This window comes from Eptatretus burgeri, chromosome 5, assembly GCF_056783735.1.
Source record: "Eptatretus burgeri isolate ZD-2024b chromosome 5, Ebu_testis_v1, whole genome shotgun sequence".
Classification (NCBI taxonomy): Eukaryota; Metazoa; Chordata; class Myxini; order Myxiniformes; family Myxinidae; genus Eptatretus; species Eptatretus burgeri.
Genome location: NC_140965.1, coordinates 768,576 through 787,827, shown reverse-complemented (window position 1 = coordinate 787,827; position 19,252 = coordinate 768,576). Strand labels below are relative to the sequence as shown.

At 43.7% G+C, this 19,252-nt stretch overlaps 1 protein-coding gene across 1 annotated transcript in view; it reads right to left on the bottom strand.

Moving 5' to 3' along the window:
* The window catches only part of LOC147025681 (voltage-gated potassium channel KCNC1-like), a 145,918-nt gene that overhangs the window by 91,953 nt on the left and 34,713 nt on the right, over positions 1-19,252 (bottom strand). Inside the window, exon 2 of the mRNA XM_085880355.1 lies at positions 1-647. This exon is cut by the window's left edge and continues 308 nt beyond it. Within this exon, the coding sequence (XP_085736481.1) occupies positions 1-647 (647 nt within the window). The remainder of the gene's footprint in view (positions 648-19,252) is intronic.

The following is a 19,252-nucleotide window of genomic DNA, read 5'->3' as shown; positions in this document are numbered from 1 at the left end:
GGGTACATGTCACCATAACCGAGGGTAGTCATTGTGACAACGGCCCACCAAAATCCAATTGTAATGTTCTGGAAGTAGTTATTGTCGGTGTCCGCTTCATCAGTGCCTAATTTCTCAGCATAGTAAATCATAGTTGCAAAGATCAGCACACCGAGAGCGAGAAAGATGATGAGTAACAGAAACTCATTGGTACTGGCACTAAGAGTGTGTCCCAGTACTCGTAACCCAACAACATGGCGCGTCAGTTTGAAAATTCGCAGGATGCGAACAAATCGGACAACCCTGAGGAATCCCAGAACATCCTTGGCTGCATTTGAAGGAAGGCTCATACTCAGGGCAACCTCCAGGTAAAATGGCAAAATTGCCACAAAGTCAATGATATTTAGAACACTCTTTATAAACTCTCTCTTGTCAGGACAGAAAGAAATTCGTACTAAAAACTCAAAGGTGAACCAGAGAACACAAACACCTTCAATATACATGAGTCGACGGTCAATCATAGGTTCTAATGTCGACACGTATTCTGTTCGGTTTCCTCGGTGCTCAGGTTTTGTAACATTTGATGTGATGTTGAAGTACTGATGAGTCTCAAGACAGAAGGTTGTGATGGAGATGAGAATGAACATCAAGGATGCCAATGCAACATACTGTGGAAGAAATAAAACACAATTACTATCTTCGTATCCAAATGCATTCTCCAACACCAACAGAAAAATGTAACATCGTCATTTCCCAACATGCTGCACACACTCATCATATCCAACATGAGACTACGTAGCATGTCACTAATGGTTGCATCATTTTAGGGAGATGCAGTTGATTATGGCAGGAAGCTGGAATCAATTCGGGTAACTAGCCTACTCCTCGTCAAAAGACGAACACGTCCAACAGCTAATGCTAGCAGACGTGTTCCCAGCTCAATGTGCATACAAAGTACGGCACACCGATTGATGAAATGTCTGACCTGCGAAACACCAGGTTGAGTTTGCAGCTATTGCTATTGTTACAGGTCTTCCCTCTTAACCAACGATAAAGATCGAGATTGGGGTTGAAAGGGGGAAACCCGGCAGAAAAGTGTTGAGGAAGTGAATAGAGACAATAAGCAGCACAACCAAGAGACGTGAACCCAACAAGCAATCTGGTAAATTGCTGTATTAAACCAATAAACACTTGTGTGTGCAAAATGCTAAACAATGCAAGGGGTACACTTATACAAACAGGAATGTGCCGTGGGCAATAATCTTCGTGTAATCTGACAACAAACCCTCCAACGGCGTTGTAGGTGATATAAACACAGTCTTGATGTCAAACTCAACAAATCACGTTCTGACAATGACGTCATTTGTTGCCGATGGCCAGCGGTAGAAGTCGTGAATATATGAAGGATGTGAACACGTCTGAAAGGAGTTCAAATATGCCACAAGGGAATGTTAAGTTGCCGAGGTACTTAGCGGAATATCTGTCTGGAACCCGGCTCGGCCGAAGGTAGGAATCCTGATGAAGGATCCAAGAAGAAATCAACTCCCAACTCTTCAGACGAACTGAACCAACACACGTAAGACAACACAAGGTACCACAAAGGCAAGGAAGTTCTCTTCACACACGAGCCACAAGAATGTGGCAATATCAGTTGAAAAAAATTGTTGCCAACGAAACTCCATGATAAGTGTTTCTCTTTGCAGCACAGAAGATCTCCACACGGTGGAGTGTGTCCGAGAGACACCGACAAATGGCGGTCGTTTGTGCCACCTCAATTGCACGGAAGTTCTCCTCAACCAAACGCGAGACGTCTGAAGAAGAATTCTCCTGAAGGACAAATAGTAAGCCCTGTCTTGGTGATAATTCAAGCTGTCTTCTGCAGATGTTATAAATCGCCCGCAAAGGATGAATAAACGTTGTGGCTTTCCATTCCGATCGGCGAAACAAGCCTTTTGTCTTTTTCCTACCCCTTTCTCTTCTACCACTTCCTCATTCTCCATTAAACTTAATCTCGATGTTTTCATTCGAAACAGCATCACTCAAACCCAAAATTAATACTATACCATTCATTATCACAAAATACAATGTGAACCAGCACTCGTGAGTTAAACGAATATAAATGCCGTTCTAACACGATAACCAATACAGACAAATCTGCCGGCGAGCAAGGGCGGATTCGTAACACTCTCCTCCCTCAGGAAAGAAACTGCCAGCGTTGGCAGCGCAGCATTCTATGGATGAACAAATCATCAGTTTTGCGATCTCTCGATGTGGTACTTTAGCGATGTATTCTGGCATCTTTTTCATTCTTGTTCGTTCTGAAAACATTTAAGAACAAAAGGTATGGATTCAAATGCTTATGACCACGCTGTAGTAGTAAGGCATATCATTTTGTTTTCATTTGAATGGGCAGCCATTTTACCCCTGCCATCCCTCCATATGGAGTACCACCAAAGTCCATGATAATTGTTTCTCTCTGAGGAGCATTTCCATGTTTCAGGGGTGGGACAGACAGACAGCATTAGCCTATTTTATACGACCAAATACAAGTCGTTGCTTCGAGGATGGGAATATTAAGGGGAGTGGGGGAAGAAAGAGGGAGGGGAGGGAGAGAGGGGGGAAGGGAGGTATAGAGAAGGGAGAGAGGAGGACGGGGGAGGGAGGGGTAGTGGGGAGGGGAAGGGGGTGTTCTGGACATGCGATTGATAGGGGAACTTGAGGGAAAGCGAAAGAGGTATAAAAAAAACTGCTTCCAAAAAAAGAAGCCTTTCACTTGTCCAATTCACACATTCTTTGACGCCCCTTCCTCTCCACGACCTCCGGAGAGTTGTATGGTGGGGGAGGGGTTTGGGAGGAGGATAGTGTGAGCGGAGGGAAGGGAAGGCAGCATGAGGGGAGGGGGAGGGAAGGGAAGGCAGCATGAGGGGAGGGAAGGGAAGGCAGCATGAGGGGAGAGGAAGGGAAGGCAGCATGAGGGGAATGAAGGGAGCATAAAGGCAAGGGAAGGAAGCGTGAGGGGAAGGGAAGGCAGCATGAGGGGAGAGGAAGGGAAGGCAGCATGAGGGGAATGAAGGGACCATAAAGGCATGGGAAGGAAGCATGAGGTAAGGGGAATGAAGGCAGCATAAGGGCAAGGGAAGGAAGCATGAGGGGAGGGGGATGGAAGACAGTGTAAGGGTAATAAAGGCAGCATAAAGGCAAGGGAAGGCAGCGTGAGGTGAGGGGAAGGGAAGGCAGCATGAGGGGAATAAAGGGAGCATAAAGGCAAGGGAAGGCAGCGTGATGGGAAGGGAAGGCAGTGTTAGGGTAATAATGGCAGCATAAAGGTCAGGGAATGAAGCGTGAAGGGAAGGGGAGGGAAAGCAGCGTAAGGGACATGAAGGCAGTGTATGGGCAAGGGAAGGAAGCATGAGGGAGGGTAGGGTAGACAGTGTACCAGGGTATTACCGGGGTGATAAAATGCACCCAAACAGGAATTTTTTATTTTTAACCACCGTATTCCATGTAAAACTGGGCAGGAGCAATTGAAATTAAAACCCACTGGGCAGGAGCAATTAAAATTAAAATCCAGGCTATCCACCTGGCAAAGACCTGCCTGCATGCCCCAACACATACACATTCCTTAAACCTGCTTGAATGCAGGCACGCACAAACCCCACCACGTCTGACTCCATGTGTGCTATCTCCGTACATTTTCATTTTCAACCACTGCCAACTATGAATACTTTGCAGAAACTATTAGTGTGTTTGTATAAATAATTTTTCTTCATGAAAGCAGATCACACAAAACAGGAAAAAGTAAACTGTGTTCATAATTGCCGAAAAAAAGAAAGGACCCCTGTCAACGCTATCGTCATGGATTGTAAAAGCTGTTTCGAGAGCAAGGCGTAGCTCCAAATGAAGTTCCACTTTCTGCACATTCCTTAATCTTTTCTTCACTAAATATAATCATCCGAACAGAAGAAAAAAACGAAGCTTGATGTTAATTTATATTTTAGCAATTACGCGAAGATTGATATTTCCATCAGTGAGGTCTCAATTGAGCACGAGGGGGTCTCCACTTTCTCATTAACACATCACATTTCATATCGTAGCATTCCAAGACCTCCATAGCTTCCAACTCAGACACAGCCTTTTGTCTTAGGTCACTTAGTACAGGATCTGCCTGCTGGTCCTCAACTAGTGAGGAACAATTCAACACATTTGAATGTTTTACATTTCAATGAATTATTTCAGGGACAAAGGGAGTGTTTCCGGAATGATGGCCGGATATTAAATAGAAAGGAGGCAGTAAGGTTTGCAGTCTGAAACACTGATGGGTTCCTCCTGTGAAGCCCATTTTTATATACCAATTCCCCGAAACGCTGCCAATACGCCATTATACGGTAGCTGTAAGTTAGAAACATGTTCAGTAAGTTCTGTGGTCGTCAGGAAGACGTCAATCAAATACGTCTACATACATCAATGTGCATTGGAGATACGTTACACATAGGTTCAAAGCACGTTACTCATAGGTTAGAAATAAGTTTCGGGTATGCTAAACATTACCTCGACGTGTTTCGACTTATGAGTAACTTACAAGTAATGTGTGTCGACGTGTGTCAACGATCGCATAACATGCCTACAACTTATGGCCAGCGTATGCGGAACGTGTGAGTCATATGCTGGCATACGTCGAAAAATTTTGAGCATGCTTAAAATTTGTCGACGTGCTCGGCGTACTACGACGTATGCCAGCATGCTTCAGTGTGCTCTTAACGTATACAAAACTTACCCATAACATATTCGATGTGTGCCAGCGTATTCAGCAAATTTTTCATACGTCGGCATAAGCTGGCTAAAACGTCAAGGTGTAACAGGGCCTTGACACTTCGATGTCTAGTGCGGTTATGATTTGAATCGTCGAGCGGCAGCCTTTTAATAGGCTATGCCACGTGATCATCGGTGATACGCTGCCACGCGCTATGCATACGTCAGACTATCGTTTGGCATACGTTGTGGACGCCGACAACACGCTAAGCATTCGTTGGTAGAAGTTATCTATAAGTTATCGAAACGTTCTATGTATGTTACTAATATGTTATGCATACGTCCAACTCATTATGAATATGCCAAAAACTTAAAAAAAAAACATCAATAGTTCAGCGTACGCCAGCGTTTTACATACATTTTGATACGATGCCATACGCTGGCTAAAACGTCAAGGTGTGACAGCCCCTTAAAGGACAGCATTGCATCAAGAGAAAGGGGTGACATTAAGGAAGGAATAAATGTTGAGGATTCTGTGTGGGTAGAGATTAGAGATTCGAGATTGTAAAAACAGTAAGATACTGGTCGGACGCTTTTATGAGGCTCTGGGTGTGAAGGAAGAGGAGGAAGGAGGAGTACATGAATAATTCAAAAGGGCATGTGGTGAGGGAAAAGTATCGATTACGGGGGATTTTAACTTGCCAGGGATAGACTGAGTAGAGGAACAGGGAAAGGGAAGAGCAGATGAGGATTTCTTAGTTTTAGTCCAGGATTGCTTTTTAACCCAGTTTGTAGATAAGCCCACGAGGGGGAGTGCAGTGTTTCACCTCCTTTTAAGTAACGATCCCAATATGGTGGAGGAGGTGGAGGTTGGGAAACATTTAGGAGGAAGTAACCATAACATTGTGTGTGCAACGATTCTGTTGAGGGGTAGAGTTCAGGATAGAAGGGTAAGGCTATTAGATTTCAGGAAAGCAAACCTTGAGGGTATGAGGAGAGAGTTGGGTGATCTAGATTTGGAGAATCTAACAACAGAACAATCAGCATCAGAGAAATGGGAAACCTTCAAGGACCAAATGTGTACAGTGTCGAGTAAGTACATTACAATGAGGTGTAAAGCTAGAAGTAGAAAGAGAACAGGGTGGTTGAGTTGTGAGACAAGGAACGCTATTAAGGATAAGCAGAAGGTATTTATTAGGTTTAAAATAACAGGACTGAAGTTAGATTTATATCACTATCGGAGTAAACAGAGGCAAGTTAATAAAATAACTCAGCAAGCCAAAAGAGAGTAGGAGAAGGACATGGCTAAGAATATTAAACATAATAGCAAGGCTTTCTTTAAGTATATCAGGGGAAACGAACAGGTTAGGACCAGTGTGGGCCGATTGAAGAATAGCACCAGGAGAATGGTTGGTGATGAAAGTGAGATAGCAGGCTTATTATACAGGTATTTCGCTTCAACATTTACACAAGAACAGTCAGGAGAATTGCCAATAACTGAGAGTATCTATCAAGGAAGTGAGAAAGGGCTTTTACAGAATATCCAGGTTGGAGTGGAGGAAGTAAACGAACAGCTCGGAAATCTAAGAGAAGATAAGGCTCTGGGTCCAGATAATATGCACCCGAGAGTATTGAGTGAGGAAGCTGAGCAGGTAAGCGAGATGTTCAGATATTTTCAATAGTTCCCTGGAGTCAGGACAGGTTCCAGAGTTTTGTAAAGTTGCAAATGTAACACCCACTATTTAAAAAAGGATCCAGAGAAGAATTGGGAAAGTATAGACCTGTTATAGTTTGACTTCAGTTGTGGGGAAGGTGTTGGAGACATTAATTAGGGACCAGATGTGGAACCATTTAAATAAATACAAACTAATTAAAGGTAGTCAGCATGGGTTTACCAAAGGTAGTTCCTGTTTAACAAATCTTTTAGAGTTCTATGAAGCAGTGTCTGATTGGGTGGATGATGGAAAGGCAGTGGACATCATATATCTGGACTTTAAGGCATTTGATAAGGGACCACATCAGAGGTTGTTAGACAAACTGAGGGCTTGTGGAGTGGCTGGTCAGTTTACTAATTGGATTGCAAACTGGTCCAGTATTGTACTGGCCACTGAAGATATTTGGCTATATTTTTGAAAGACCAAAAAAAAAAAACTTCCACTTCCTCCTCATTAAATTTGGGAACAAGTCTTATGTTCTGAGCCACATCAAAGGAACAGAGGGAATCATTTGGACACACACCCAAATCAGAAACATCCCTTTGGAATCCAGCCAGTCTCAAGAGAGGATCTGCAGTCTGATGGTCTGGTCTGGTCTGTTCCAAATGAATTTGCGGTTCTTTTTTTGGTTGTTGTTAACTCAAACCCTTTCCTTTGTCTTCTAACTTTAATCTGAGCTGTCTTTCTTCCGATTCTATCCTGACTAATTCCAAGGCTTCACTCCTCAACTTTATCCACGCTTCTAAACCCATGCAACCAACAATAAACAAAACAAACTCTGACTTTTTCATACCGGATGTCATACTAACCTCAAGATAATCAGCTACAGCTCGTAACTCTACCTTACATAACAGTTCTACATCTTGTGCTGATAGCCCCTTTCTATCCATAAATTCCTTCACATCAAACTCTATCCCCTAAGCCATGGTATACAACTGCAACAAATATAGCAGGTAACAGCACCACAAACAAAATGTCAAAGTATTTTATCAATGAACATAACCAATAATGAAAATCGTTTGGACACCCACCAAAAACAGGTATCATACAATTCAGATCCCAGACGAGCCCTCAATTTGTTACGGCCTGCAGCACACCAAGCCAACATATGATCAACCCACTTTTATTTGGGGTTTGTAACCATCAGTAATATATACATGTACATAATGAATAAGGAAATAATGAAGAAAGAAGAAAAAGGAAAGAACCCGATTAGGCCAGCACAAGGGTGAAGGAGTTGGCAGCAAGGGAGCTGGAAGTTGCTGTTCATGTCAAAGACGGTGGTGACCAGATGGAACGCCTTTGGAATCCAGTCTCAAGAGAGGACCTGCAGTCTGATGGTCCTAAAACTGTTAGAAGAGGAGAGATCCAGACGTTGTGTGAGTGACGGGCACTGTATCCTCCAACACTAAAATGCAGCCCCTTTGCAGTAGGCCCCGATGCAAGCGCAGTAGTAGGCCCCGATGCAAGCTCAGCAATCGGTTAACTCACTACCACACCTTTGCTATGAAATATGAAGTTGTCCCCTTCTTCTATCAGTCTATACGAATAAATGTTTGTGTGTGTGTCCTCCATAACTCCAAGACCATGAAATCTTGTAGCCCCAAACTTTGCACACATACTAAGGGAACTCCAAGGGAGTGCGTGAATAAAAACTGGGTGTTTGGGTAAATTTAAACACCACTTTTGAATATAATTGATGGTTTACCTCCATGAAAGGCTTACCCTTGGTCAGCCCGACTTTGCCTCGCAGGGGTCTTAGTTGCCATTTTGATTTGGCCAATTCAAACATGCTTTGCATTGGAAACACGATTGGAGAGACGAGTGCATCCTAAGAAGATTGGAGTAAGTGCTGTGTTTGTATCATCTATGGTTTTTATGTAAGTGTGTGGTTGAAATGGCACTTAATACAGTATATGTCATATCATACTAAACACCGCATGAAGACATCCAGAGACACTTTTTATTATTATTATTATTATTATTATTATTATTATTATTATTATTATTATTTTTTTAGCAAATGAACACTTTCTAAGCAGTTGGAACTGCTGCTAAGCTCAATTCTGCAGTTTCAAATTGGAAATCCAGCTCTAGTTAAGAGATTTTAGAGCCGATCGCATTTTTGTTGTAATTAAATAAAGCAACGAACACTGCCCAGAGATGCATGAAAGTTGTGAGAAGGGAGAGGGGAACCCAAATGCTCACAACAAGCTCAATGCTAATCTATGCCTTGATACCCTACAAAATCGATATGATGTGTCTTTTCCGATTTGTAAAGTAATTTTGTGATTAAGTCAAATTCTTCTTCTTCTTCTTCTTCTTCTTCTTCTTCTTCTTCTTCTTCTTCTTCTTCTTCTTCTTCTTCTTCTTCTTCTTCTTCTTCTTCATGCTTCGCCGCGACATCACACCAGAGGATCAACCGCCATATTCATCCTGTCTGCGGGTTACATTGCAGTACGATTTAACTCAAACAGTGAATGATTTTTGATTTTCCACATTAACGCGAAGGGAAGAGGCCATCAGCCTGGTTATGAAACTGAAGGAGGTTAACTCAACCCCCATTCCCTCACCCAAGTCACTTCCGGTTCCGGTTTTAGAGCAGCGAGAGGTCTCCTTTGGGGCTCCCTGCTGACGTTCTCAAAGCTAAGTTTTCGGTTGTTATTTGTCCCGTTTTAACTGTTTAATTTTCTCACCTACATGTTACTGTGTGTTGCTAGTTCGGTTTTGTTTCAAAAATCGTGCTATTTTGTGAGTATTTTTGTCGACGTTCTTACCTGTGCTTGAGGCCTACCGGTTCCACTCGGTGTTCGATCGTTTTTTTTGTTTTTTTTTGTTTGTTTTTTCTCCCCATTACCTTCAATTTCTATCCTCCCCATTACCTTCAATTTTGATCCTCCCCACTTTCCAAACATCCCCCATTCTCCCAACTAATCTCTTTCTTATCTCAACAACAACAACAACAACAACATACCCTACAACAACAACAACACGCTCACCTTCTCCCAATTTGCTTCTTCTTCTTCCTCTTAACTTCCTCCTCGTCTTCTTCCTCGATTTTTTTTTTTTACACTTCCATGACCTAATCTGTTGAACTCTGTCATATATTAATATTAACAACAACAACAAAAAAAAAAAAAAATAAAAAAAAAAAAAATATATATATATATATATATATATATATATATATATATATATATATATATATATATATATATATACCCAACAACAACACGCTCACCTTCTCCCGATTCTGCTTCTTCTTCTTCCTCTTAACTTCCTCCTCGTCTTCCTCGATTTTTTATTTTATTTTATTTTTTTTTCACTTCCATGACCTAATCTGTTGAACTCTCTCATACATTATTTTTAACTACAAAAACGATCTTATAATGCTTCATCTTCCTCTCTCACACATGTGGTACTCTTTACTGTTTCACAATGCACTACTCTTCTGCTATTTTAACAGACTGCTCTCATTTCGACCTTTCCTTCATTCCTTGCCTAAAAAATCCAACTATTACAGCGCTTCTTCTCTCCATGCTCTGAATTCGCCTTCATTGCATCCATCAAGAATTGGGTTAAATCGCATCTCTGACCTAAAACTTTTAAAAACCACAGTTTGCCATGGATGTTCGCTTTCCATCAACCATTCTTTTTTTCCAACTTCAGTGCCAACTCACCCCCCTCACCCTCACTCTCACTCTCAAAGCAACCATCCCACTCTTCTCCCTCCAAGCCTCCCTCTCACCTCTCTCAAAAATTCCCCCCTCACCTTTCTCCCACCTTTCATCCCCCTCACTCTTCCTTCTCAAAGTTGCCCCCCTCTCATCCACCAACCTGCCTCCCTCCACTGCCCTCTCACCTCCATCTCTTCACTCCACCTCCTCAAATCCTCAACTGCCTTCTTCCTTGTCTCTTGTCCCCCCTCTCCCCCAGCACCACAGAGCCTTTTCTCCTCCTCATTCGGCCCCCTCCCCTCGCTGCTCTGCAATACCCCACACTCCTTCTGCAACCCTCCGTACCTGCCCCCCTCGTCCCTTGTCCTACCCTCCCCCTCCACCTCCTGCACCCAAAGCCTCCTCCCCTTCCTCTTCATTAAAAGTGTGGACCTCAAATATCCGGGGCCTTCGCTCAAACCTTTCAGATCTTTCCATACAGGTTGCCACTGCCAAACCAGACATTATCTGCCTAACAGAAACTTTCCTCTCCCAAGACGTGTCTGACTCCCAAGTATCTCTCCCTGGCTACTCCCTCTTACGGTATGACAGACCTGATCCTCGTCCTGGTGGAGGTGTTGCTCTCTTCATCAAAGACTCTATTCCTCACTCTCCATGCACTGCTCTCACTCCCCCACACCCCCAGGAATACCTCTGGCTTCGGCTTCCCCTCCACTCCCACCTCATGTTTATATGTGTACTGTACCGTCCACCGAACAGTGATGACTCCATCTACACCTCACTATCCGAAAACATGGACCATCTTCTATCTTCTCATCCAAACTCTCTCTTCCTCTTATGTGGTGACTTCAATTGTCATCACGCCAGTTGGCTAGGTGTGGGTACCTCTCTCACCTGCCATGGCACCTCAGCAAAAGCTTTCTGCGACTCATTGGGACTGACTCAATCGGTCAACTTCCCGACCCGGATCTCAACCAATGGTACTCCATCTCTTCTGGATCTGATTTTGACAAATTTCCCTGACAATATCTGCTGCTCTTCCTTCGCTCCAATTGGTTCTTCTGACCACGTCCTTGTCAAAGTGGACATTTCTCTGGCTGTTATCAGAGAACCACCTCACCGCCGTCGAGTCTGGCATTTCACTCAAGCCGACTGGCAGGGTCTCAGAGCAGCCATCAAACTTACAGACTGGTCTCCTATCACTACTTTCTCAAACATCAACTCATCCTGGGAATTCTTTCAAAGAAACTTGCTCTCCCTCATGCACAGATTTATCCCCTCTCGTGTTCAGTTGTCTTACCGTTCCTCCCGCCCTTGGTTTACTGAAGCTTGTGGCGAGGCAGTTGTCCTGAAACAACTTGCCTTTGCCTCATGGAAAGCAAACCCAACTGAGGGCAATCTCAGTTCTTTCCACAAAGCTCGGAACAAGTGTGTATCTACCCTTAGGAGAGCCAGAAAACATCTTTCTCATCTCAAGTCTGAACTCTCAAACCTCTCTCCCTCCTCAAAATCCTGGTGGCGTTTAATCAAATCTGTTTCTGGTGTATGTTCCCCCTCCATCCCCTCCCTTACCTCAAATGGCCGCACTGCTGATTCCACACGTGATAAAGCTGAATGTCTAAACTCGGTGTTTGCAGCTAAATCTTGTGTCCTAAACCCATCTCTATCTCTACCCACTTTACCCAGTCGCACTCAACTGTCCCTGGACTCTGTATCCTTTTCTCCTGACAAGGTGGAGAGCTTGCTTTCAAACCTCGAGTCAGATTCTGCAACCGGTCCAGACGGCATCAGCCCACGTGTCCTCAAAGCCTGCTCTTCTGCTCTTGCTCACCCTCTCTCTGTTCTATTCACCCTCTCATTTGCCCAAGGTCATCTGCCATCTGCTTGGAAATCTGCTAACATCACTGCCCTGCATAAAAAAGGTGCAAAAACAGATCCCTATAACTACAGACCAATCAGCCTTCTCCCAATCATCAGCAAGGTGATGGAATTCATCATCGCCTCAGATATGAAATCCTTCCTCTTCTCCAATGGCTTGATTTCCAATCATCAACTTGGTTTCAGACCAGGTCACTCTACCCTGGATATGCTGCTTCTGCTCTCCCATCAATGGATGGAGGTCCTCAATGCCAGACAGGAAATCCGAGCCGTATCCCTGGACATAGCACGTGCTTTTGACACAGTCTGGCACCCTGCCCTACTCACCAAACTCTCTTCCCATGGTATTCAAGGCCATCTCCACTCATGGCTCGCAGACTTCCTCTCCTGTCGCAGTCAACGTGTGGCCCTAAATGGAGTTCTTTCATCCCCTCTTCCTGTGCAGGCTGGAGTTCCTCAAGGTAGCGTTCTGGGTCCTGTTCTTTTTCTGGTTTTCATCAATGATCTCTCGGACTCTCTGGAAAATCCTCTATTTTCTCTTTGCGAACGACTCCACCCTCTGCCGTACCATCTGTCATCCCTCAGACCGGCAAGCAGCAGCTTCTTCACTCACTGCAGATCTGGATAAAATCACAAACTGGTCCAACACGTGGAACATGTCTTTCAATCCAGACAAATCTCACACTCTCACTATGTCTCTTCGAAAGGACCATTTACAAACCCCCCCCATCCACTTTCTCAACAATCCTCTGGAAGAAGTCTTTTCTTTCAAGCTTCTCGGTCTCACTATCTGCCATGACCTTTCCTGGGAAAGTCACATTTCCAACCTCGCCTCAAAAGCCAGTCGCCGACTGGGAATCCTCCGTCGTGCTAAGTCCTTCCTCGGCCCTCTTGAGCTCCTGACCACTTACAAAGCTTTTGTCCGTAGCCTGATGGAGTACTGCTCTCCCCTCTGGGCTGGTGCTCCTGCCTCCCACCTTTCTCGGCTTCACGCTGTCGAAACCAGGGCATTTAAGATCATCGGCATCTCCCGCAATTAAGCTGAGTCTTTGGGCCTCTCACTCAATCACCGCAGGTTGGTCGGTGGTCTTTCTGTCTTCTACCGACTCCTCTCCAGCCTTGCCCCCCTGCTCTCTCTGCGATTTGTCCCCACCACATTTCCACAGGGCGCTCAAGGTCCGCCAACAACCCCCTTCTGGTAAAACTACCAAAATCATGAATCACTGCTCATCTTCACTCTTTCATTCCTCTTTTTTCCCGCCTTTGGAATAAACTTCCTCACTCTATTCTTTCCCATTCTTCCCTCCAGGCTTTCAAAACAGCTGTTCACCACCACCTCTTATCTTCCCCCATCCAAATCCTCGATCTTTTCTACCCCGTTAATCCACCCAAGCCCACTTCCTTCATTTCTCCTGCTTTCCTTCCTGAAAGTCCCTGAAATGTCCATCTTCTCTTCGCCATGTTCCCCGTCCCATCCCCATCCCTCTCCCTTCCACAGTTCACCTAATGTGTCTGTTCCCCACTGTTTTGTCCCTTCCACTCCCGCCCCTCTTGTCTCATGTCTCCTTGCTGTGAGTTGTGTGTTAGCTCTCATACGAGCCTCGACCAAGGTATACAAAAAAAAAAAAAAAAAAAAGTCCTCTTCTCACTTATTCATATCATGGCTATCAACAAACTGATGGACATGTTTGTTATTCATATTATGTTAAGTAAATAAGTACGAGCCATATCCACACATAACATACACGGTCTCGGCTTCTTATATTTCCAAGGAAAGCATTTTCTGCCTCACAGTTAATAGTGGAGGTGTGGTGGGCGGTATAGCTGGAGGTATAGTGTTCTTGTTTTAAATAAAATAACTGACATAAAAAATACACATATTTGTGTTCGATGGAATGAGAGGTATGAGAACAGTATCCGAGTTCAATCCATCAATTACACAGGCCTCTATGTGTCTGGAGATGCATACGGAAACATACCTAAGGGTTTTATCATCGAGTACAGTAGTACTGCACATTGAGGGATGATACGAGAAAAAAAAATGGCCACCCATTCACATGTATACACAATGATACAGTTATAAACTCCTAAAGAGTGAAGTCATAAGCATTTAAAAGCCATAACTTTTATTCTCGAGTGTTTTCTGAACCACCAAGACTTAATATGGAATAGGCAAAACCGAGAAGCGAACGTAGAATTCTTCTTACATTCGATGCTGCAATTTCCGGATACTTCGGCCTGGATTCGGGATCAGCGATCAAATCATGAAAATGACGATTAAAAATTATTTTTTGATGATGCGCGAGATATCTTTATTATAAAATTAGGGAGACTTAAAACTGCTAGAGTATTTACTCTCTAGTTTTGTTGTTAATTTTTTAGTCATAAAGGTGTGATTGGGTATACTATCGATCAAATTAATTATTTATGCATTTCTATAACCGTGATAACAATACTGCATATTACCTCAACATTAACTTCACAACAACTACACCGCCAAGAACAGGATCTCATCTGAAAAAATAAATAGTTCCTCAACATTACCTTCACAACGACAACTACACCGCCTAGAACAGGATCTCATCTGAAAAAAAAATCCTCAACATTACCTTCACAACGACAACTACACCGCCTAGAACAGGATCTCATCTAAAAAAATTAATATTACCTCAACATTACCTTCACAACAACAACTACACCGCCGAGAACAGGATCTCATCTGAAAAAAAATATTTCCTCAACATTACCTTGACAACGACAACTACACCGCCTAGAACAGGATCTCATCTAAAAAAAAAAATATTAGCTCAACATTACCTTCAAAACAACAACTACACCGCCAAGAACAGGATCTCATCTGAAAAAAAAAATCCTCAACATTACCTTCACAACGACAACTACACCGCCAAGAACAGGATCTCATCGAAAAAAAATAAATATTACCTCAACATTTTACCTCAACATTACCTTCACAACAACAACAACAACTACACCGCCAAGAACAGGATCTCATCTGAAAAAATAAATAGTTCCTCAACATTACCTTCACAACGACAACTACACCGCCGAGAACAGGATCTCATCTGAAAAAAAAAATCCTCAACATTACCTTCACAACGACAACTACACCGCCTAGAACAGGATCTCATCTAAAAAAATTAATATTACCTCAACATTACCTTCACAACAACAACTACACCGCCGAGAACAGGATCTCATCTGAAAAAAAATATTTCCTCAACATTACCTTGACAACGACAACTACACCGCCTAGAACAGGATCTCATCTAAAAAAAAAAATATTAGCTCAACATTACCTTCAAAACAACAACTACACCGCCAAGAACAGGATCTCATCTGAAAAAAAAAATCCTCAACATTACCTTCACAACGACAACTACACCGCCAAGAACAGGATCTCATCGAAAAAAAATAAATATTACCTCAACATTTTACCTCAACATTACCTTCACAACAACAACAACAACTACACCGCCGAGAACAGGATCTCATCTGAAAAAAAAAATCCTCAACATTACCTTCACAACGACAACTACACCGCCAAGAACAGGATGTCATCTGAAAAAATAAATACTAGAAGCGAACGTAGAATTCTTCTGACATTCGCTTCTGACTTTACCTATAACTTGTTCACAACTGTATACGCAATTTCCGGTTACTTCGGCCTGGATTCGGGATCAGCGATCAAATAATGTAAATCACGATTAAAAATTATTTTTTGATGATGCGGGAGATATCTTTATTAAAATCAGTGGAGGAAATATACACCATGTCTGATATTATTTGGGTATTTCATGTCTCCGACGCTGCCTTTATCTCCCGGCATGCATCATTCCCCATGACAAAAACCGGAAGCAAAAAAAAACCGGAAGCGCAAAAAAAAAAAACGGAAGCAAAAGGGTCATAGCCAACGACACGGATTTCAAATTGCCAGGGTATTGTGTTGTTGTTGTTGTTGTTGTTTCCTATTCTCTCATGTGCACAAGTTAAGTATGAAGCTCACTACGTTCGCTAAAAAGACAACAGACTACATCGCCAAAGTACCACATCAGGAAGAAACCAATTTGTACTTCTTCTCCTCTCAAAACAATGTAAAACTGTAGCTCGGCCTACCTCAATAACTACTAATGCCTTGATGGTGATGACAACGTGAGGAAGTGACGTCGTCTCTGGGATAGTGCATGCAACCCAAAATATAAAAATATATTAAACATTCATCGTTTTATTTGGAAACCAAACTAGCCCGGGATCGTGAGGGGGGGAAATGGATACTGGACAGAACCATTCCAAAAGCAATACATGTCCAAACCGTCACTCAAATCAACTGAAGCAGGTATTAAAAATTTCATAACATTCATGGATTTAACCCATTCCAAAATAACAAAATATATAAACCATTCAGCATTTTATTGTTTTTAAAAAGATATTCGATCGAAATTTCCGCACATGATATGTAGTAATCCACATAGTGGACTGAACAAAAAGCTAGGATTGAGGGGGAGCGGAGTAGAATGTGCCAGAAGCCAAATTTAATAACATAGATGGATGAAATGCATACCAAAATGACAAAATATAGAAAAACATGAAGCATTTTATTGCTTTAAAAAATTGCACGTGAGAAATAAAATTGAAAAAAATGTATAAAACGCAAGAAAGCAAAGGCCGTCCACATCCGCTTTAGGGGTGTGTATAAAATTAGGGGGTGTGAGGAGCAAAGAGGGGGAGATTGTAAATGTGATGTTCATCACAGTCTTTTTCGATGCTGAATACTGAATAATATAAAACAACACACGAAGAGGAAGATCAAAATAGAAATGCAAAATGCAAAGCCCGCCCACATTCAGAATGTATAGCCTTTTATATTTCAGACGTCGTCTTCTTCTTTTTCTTTGACAGGCGTAGGCAGGCTGGAGAAATTGAATGTTCAAATTGACCCCCCCCCTCTGTCATTCGATTTTGAAAAGCTTATCATCTGAATTATAATACCATGGAACACGGTAATATCACAGAACATGGCAGCATCATGGACTACTGTGGTGTAGTACCATGGAGTATTACCATACTCTCCATCCCTCTCTCTCACCCCTTTCCTTCTCTTCCATCACTCTCCCTCTCTTCCATCCTTCTCCCTCTCCCTCTCTCCCATCCCTTTCCTTCTCTTCCACTCCTCTCCCTCTCCTTCTCTCCCAACTCTTTCCCTCTATTCCACCACTCTCCCTCTCTTCCATCCTTCTCCCTCTCCCCCACCCCTCTCCCTCTCTCCCATCCCTCTCCCTCTCTCCAACCCCTCTCCCTCTCTCCTACCCCTCTCCCTCTCTCTCCCCTCTCTCTCTCCCCTCTCTTCCATCCCTCTCCCTCTCTGCCACTCCTCTCCCTCTCTGCCACTCCTCTCCCTCTCTGCCACTCCTCTCCCTCTCTGCCACTCCTCTCCCTCTCTCCCATCCCATTCCCTCTCTTCCACCCCTCTCCCTCTCTCCCACCCCATTCCCTCTCTTCCACTCCTCTCCCTCTCTCCCATCCCATTCCCTCTCTTCCACCCCTCTCCCTCTCTCCCAACCCTTTCCCTCTCTTCCACCTCTCTCCCTCTCTCCCAACCCTTTCCCTCTCTCCCAACCCTTTCCCTCTCTTCCACCTCTCCCCCTCTCTCCCAACCCTTTCCCTCTCTCCCACCCCTCTCCCTCTCTCCCACCCCTATTCTTCTCTCCCACCCCTTTCCCTCTCTTCCACCCCTTTCCCTCTCTTCCACCCCTCTCCCTCTCTCCCATCCATCTCCATCTCTCCCACTCCTCTCCCCCTATCACACCCCTCTCAAGGAGGTTGGAGTGGGAGGAGGAATTGGTCATTGCTGAGCAACGCTGGATACCTTTGTGGGAGGAAGGAGGAGAAGGGTGGAGGTGGGAGGGAGGGAGGGATTCATAACTCCTTCCCTAACTGCCATTCAACCAGCAGCAAAGCAAGAAAGAAATGGAATTTTTTGAACCAGCCAAATAAGGTGCATTCTTGGCACCTGAATGCAATGGAACGAGGCACTCATTTTCAGAAACTGCACCCTGACATGACAATCCACTGGGGACAAGGGCTTTCTAATCTTTCTTGCTGTTGAACAGTGCTTAACAAAACATGATGAATTATAACAGATTGGGAACAGATGTGGCCATCCATTCCCAGGTGTGAGCTTCTGGTTGATGTGCAATAACTTAATGTGGACTGTATGTGGTATGTGTGACAGCCTTAATTAGTGTATCTGACGAGCTTATTATTCCCTTTTTGTTTGCAATTCTATCTCGTCTTAAACAAGTAAATTCAAGCCCCAATATAATGCAAGAGGAGGCGTTTTTAATTTTATACTAATATCAGGGATCATGGAGGAGCTGAGAACAGGGTTTTGCAGCAAAAATAGGTTTGCTGTTGCAGTGCCAGTAGGTTAACTTGGACCCTCATGCTTGTGCAATATTCCCTCACAGCACTCTCAAGGAGTGTGAAATAGACACCTAACCAAAGAAAGGCAATGGGGCCACGGCACTGGCACATAAACGTTTATTTTTGAAAAAGACACCATGGGATCTTTAATGTTGACAAGTGATATTTAAATAGGACAGCCAGCTTTAAGTCACCGTTTGAACGAATGCGTGATCGGGGGTACAGCACCTACTTAATGCTGGGATTGCACAAGGAAAGCAGTTTTAGTGGTCAGATTCTGTCCGATATCAAACCCAAGCCATCCATCCATCCATCCATTGGGACCATACTCTGTGCAGTGCGTTGGTGCTGCCTCGAGCAGTCTCCTTGGCTATTGGGCACAATCCTGGACGGTCGCCACTCTGACACAGGATACCAACAAGCTGGCACTCATTTTTCCTCAGAAGGATGACACCTCAGACACCTTATACACCTCAGAAGGATGACAGGGAGAGTTAACCCCACCTGGTGTTAATTCAACAGACGAGTGGGATTTGAACTCAGGATCTGAGGATCCCGAGTCCACCAGCCTAACCATTAAGCCAATATCAGGCGATCTCTCCGTGCGAGTGATTAATCTCAACCACCTGAACCGAATGTCAACTGGAGCTAGGTTGATGGTGCGCCATTGCAAATCCCCATACTTCCCACCAAAAACATCAAATCAGAGCCATATCCATAGACATATCACATGCTTTTAACACAGTCTGGTACCCTGTCATGCTCACCAAACTCTCTTCCGATGGTATCCAAGGCCATCTCCACTCATGGCTC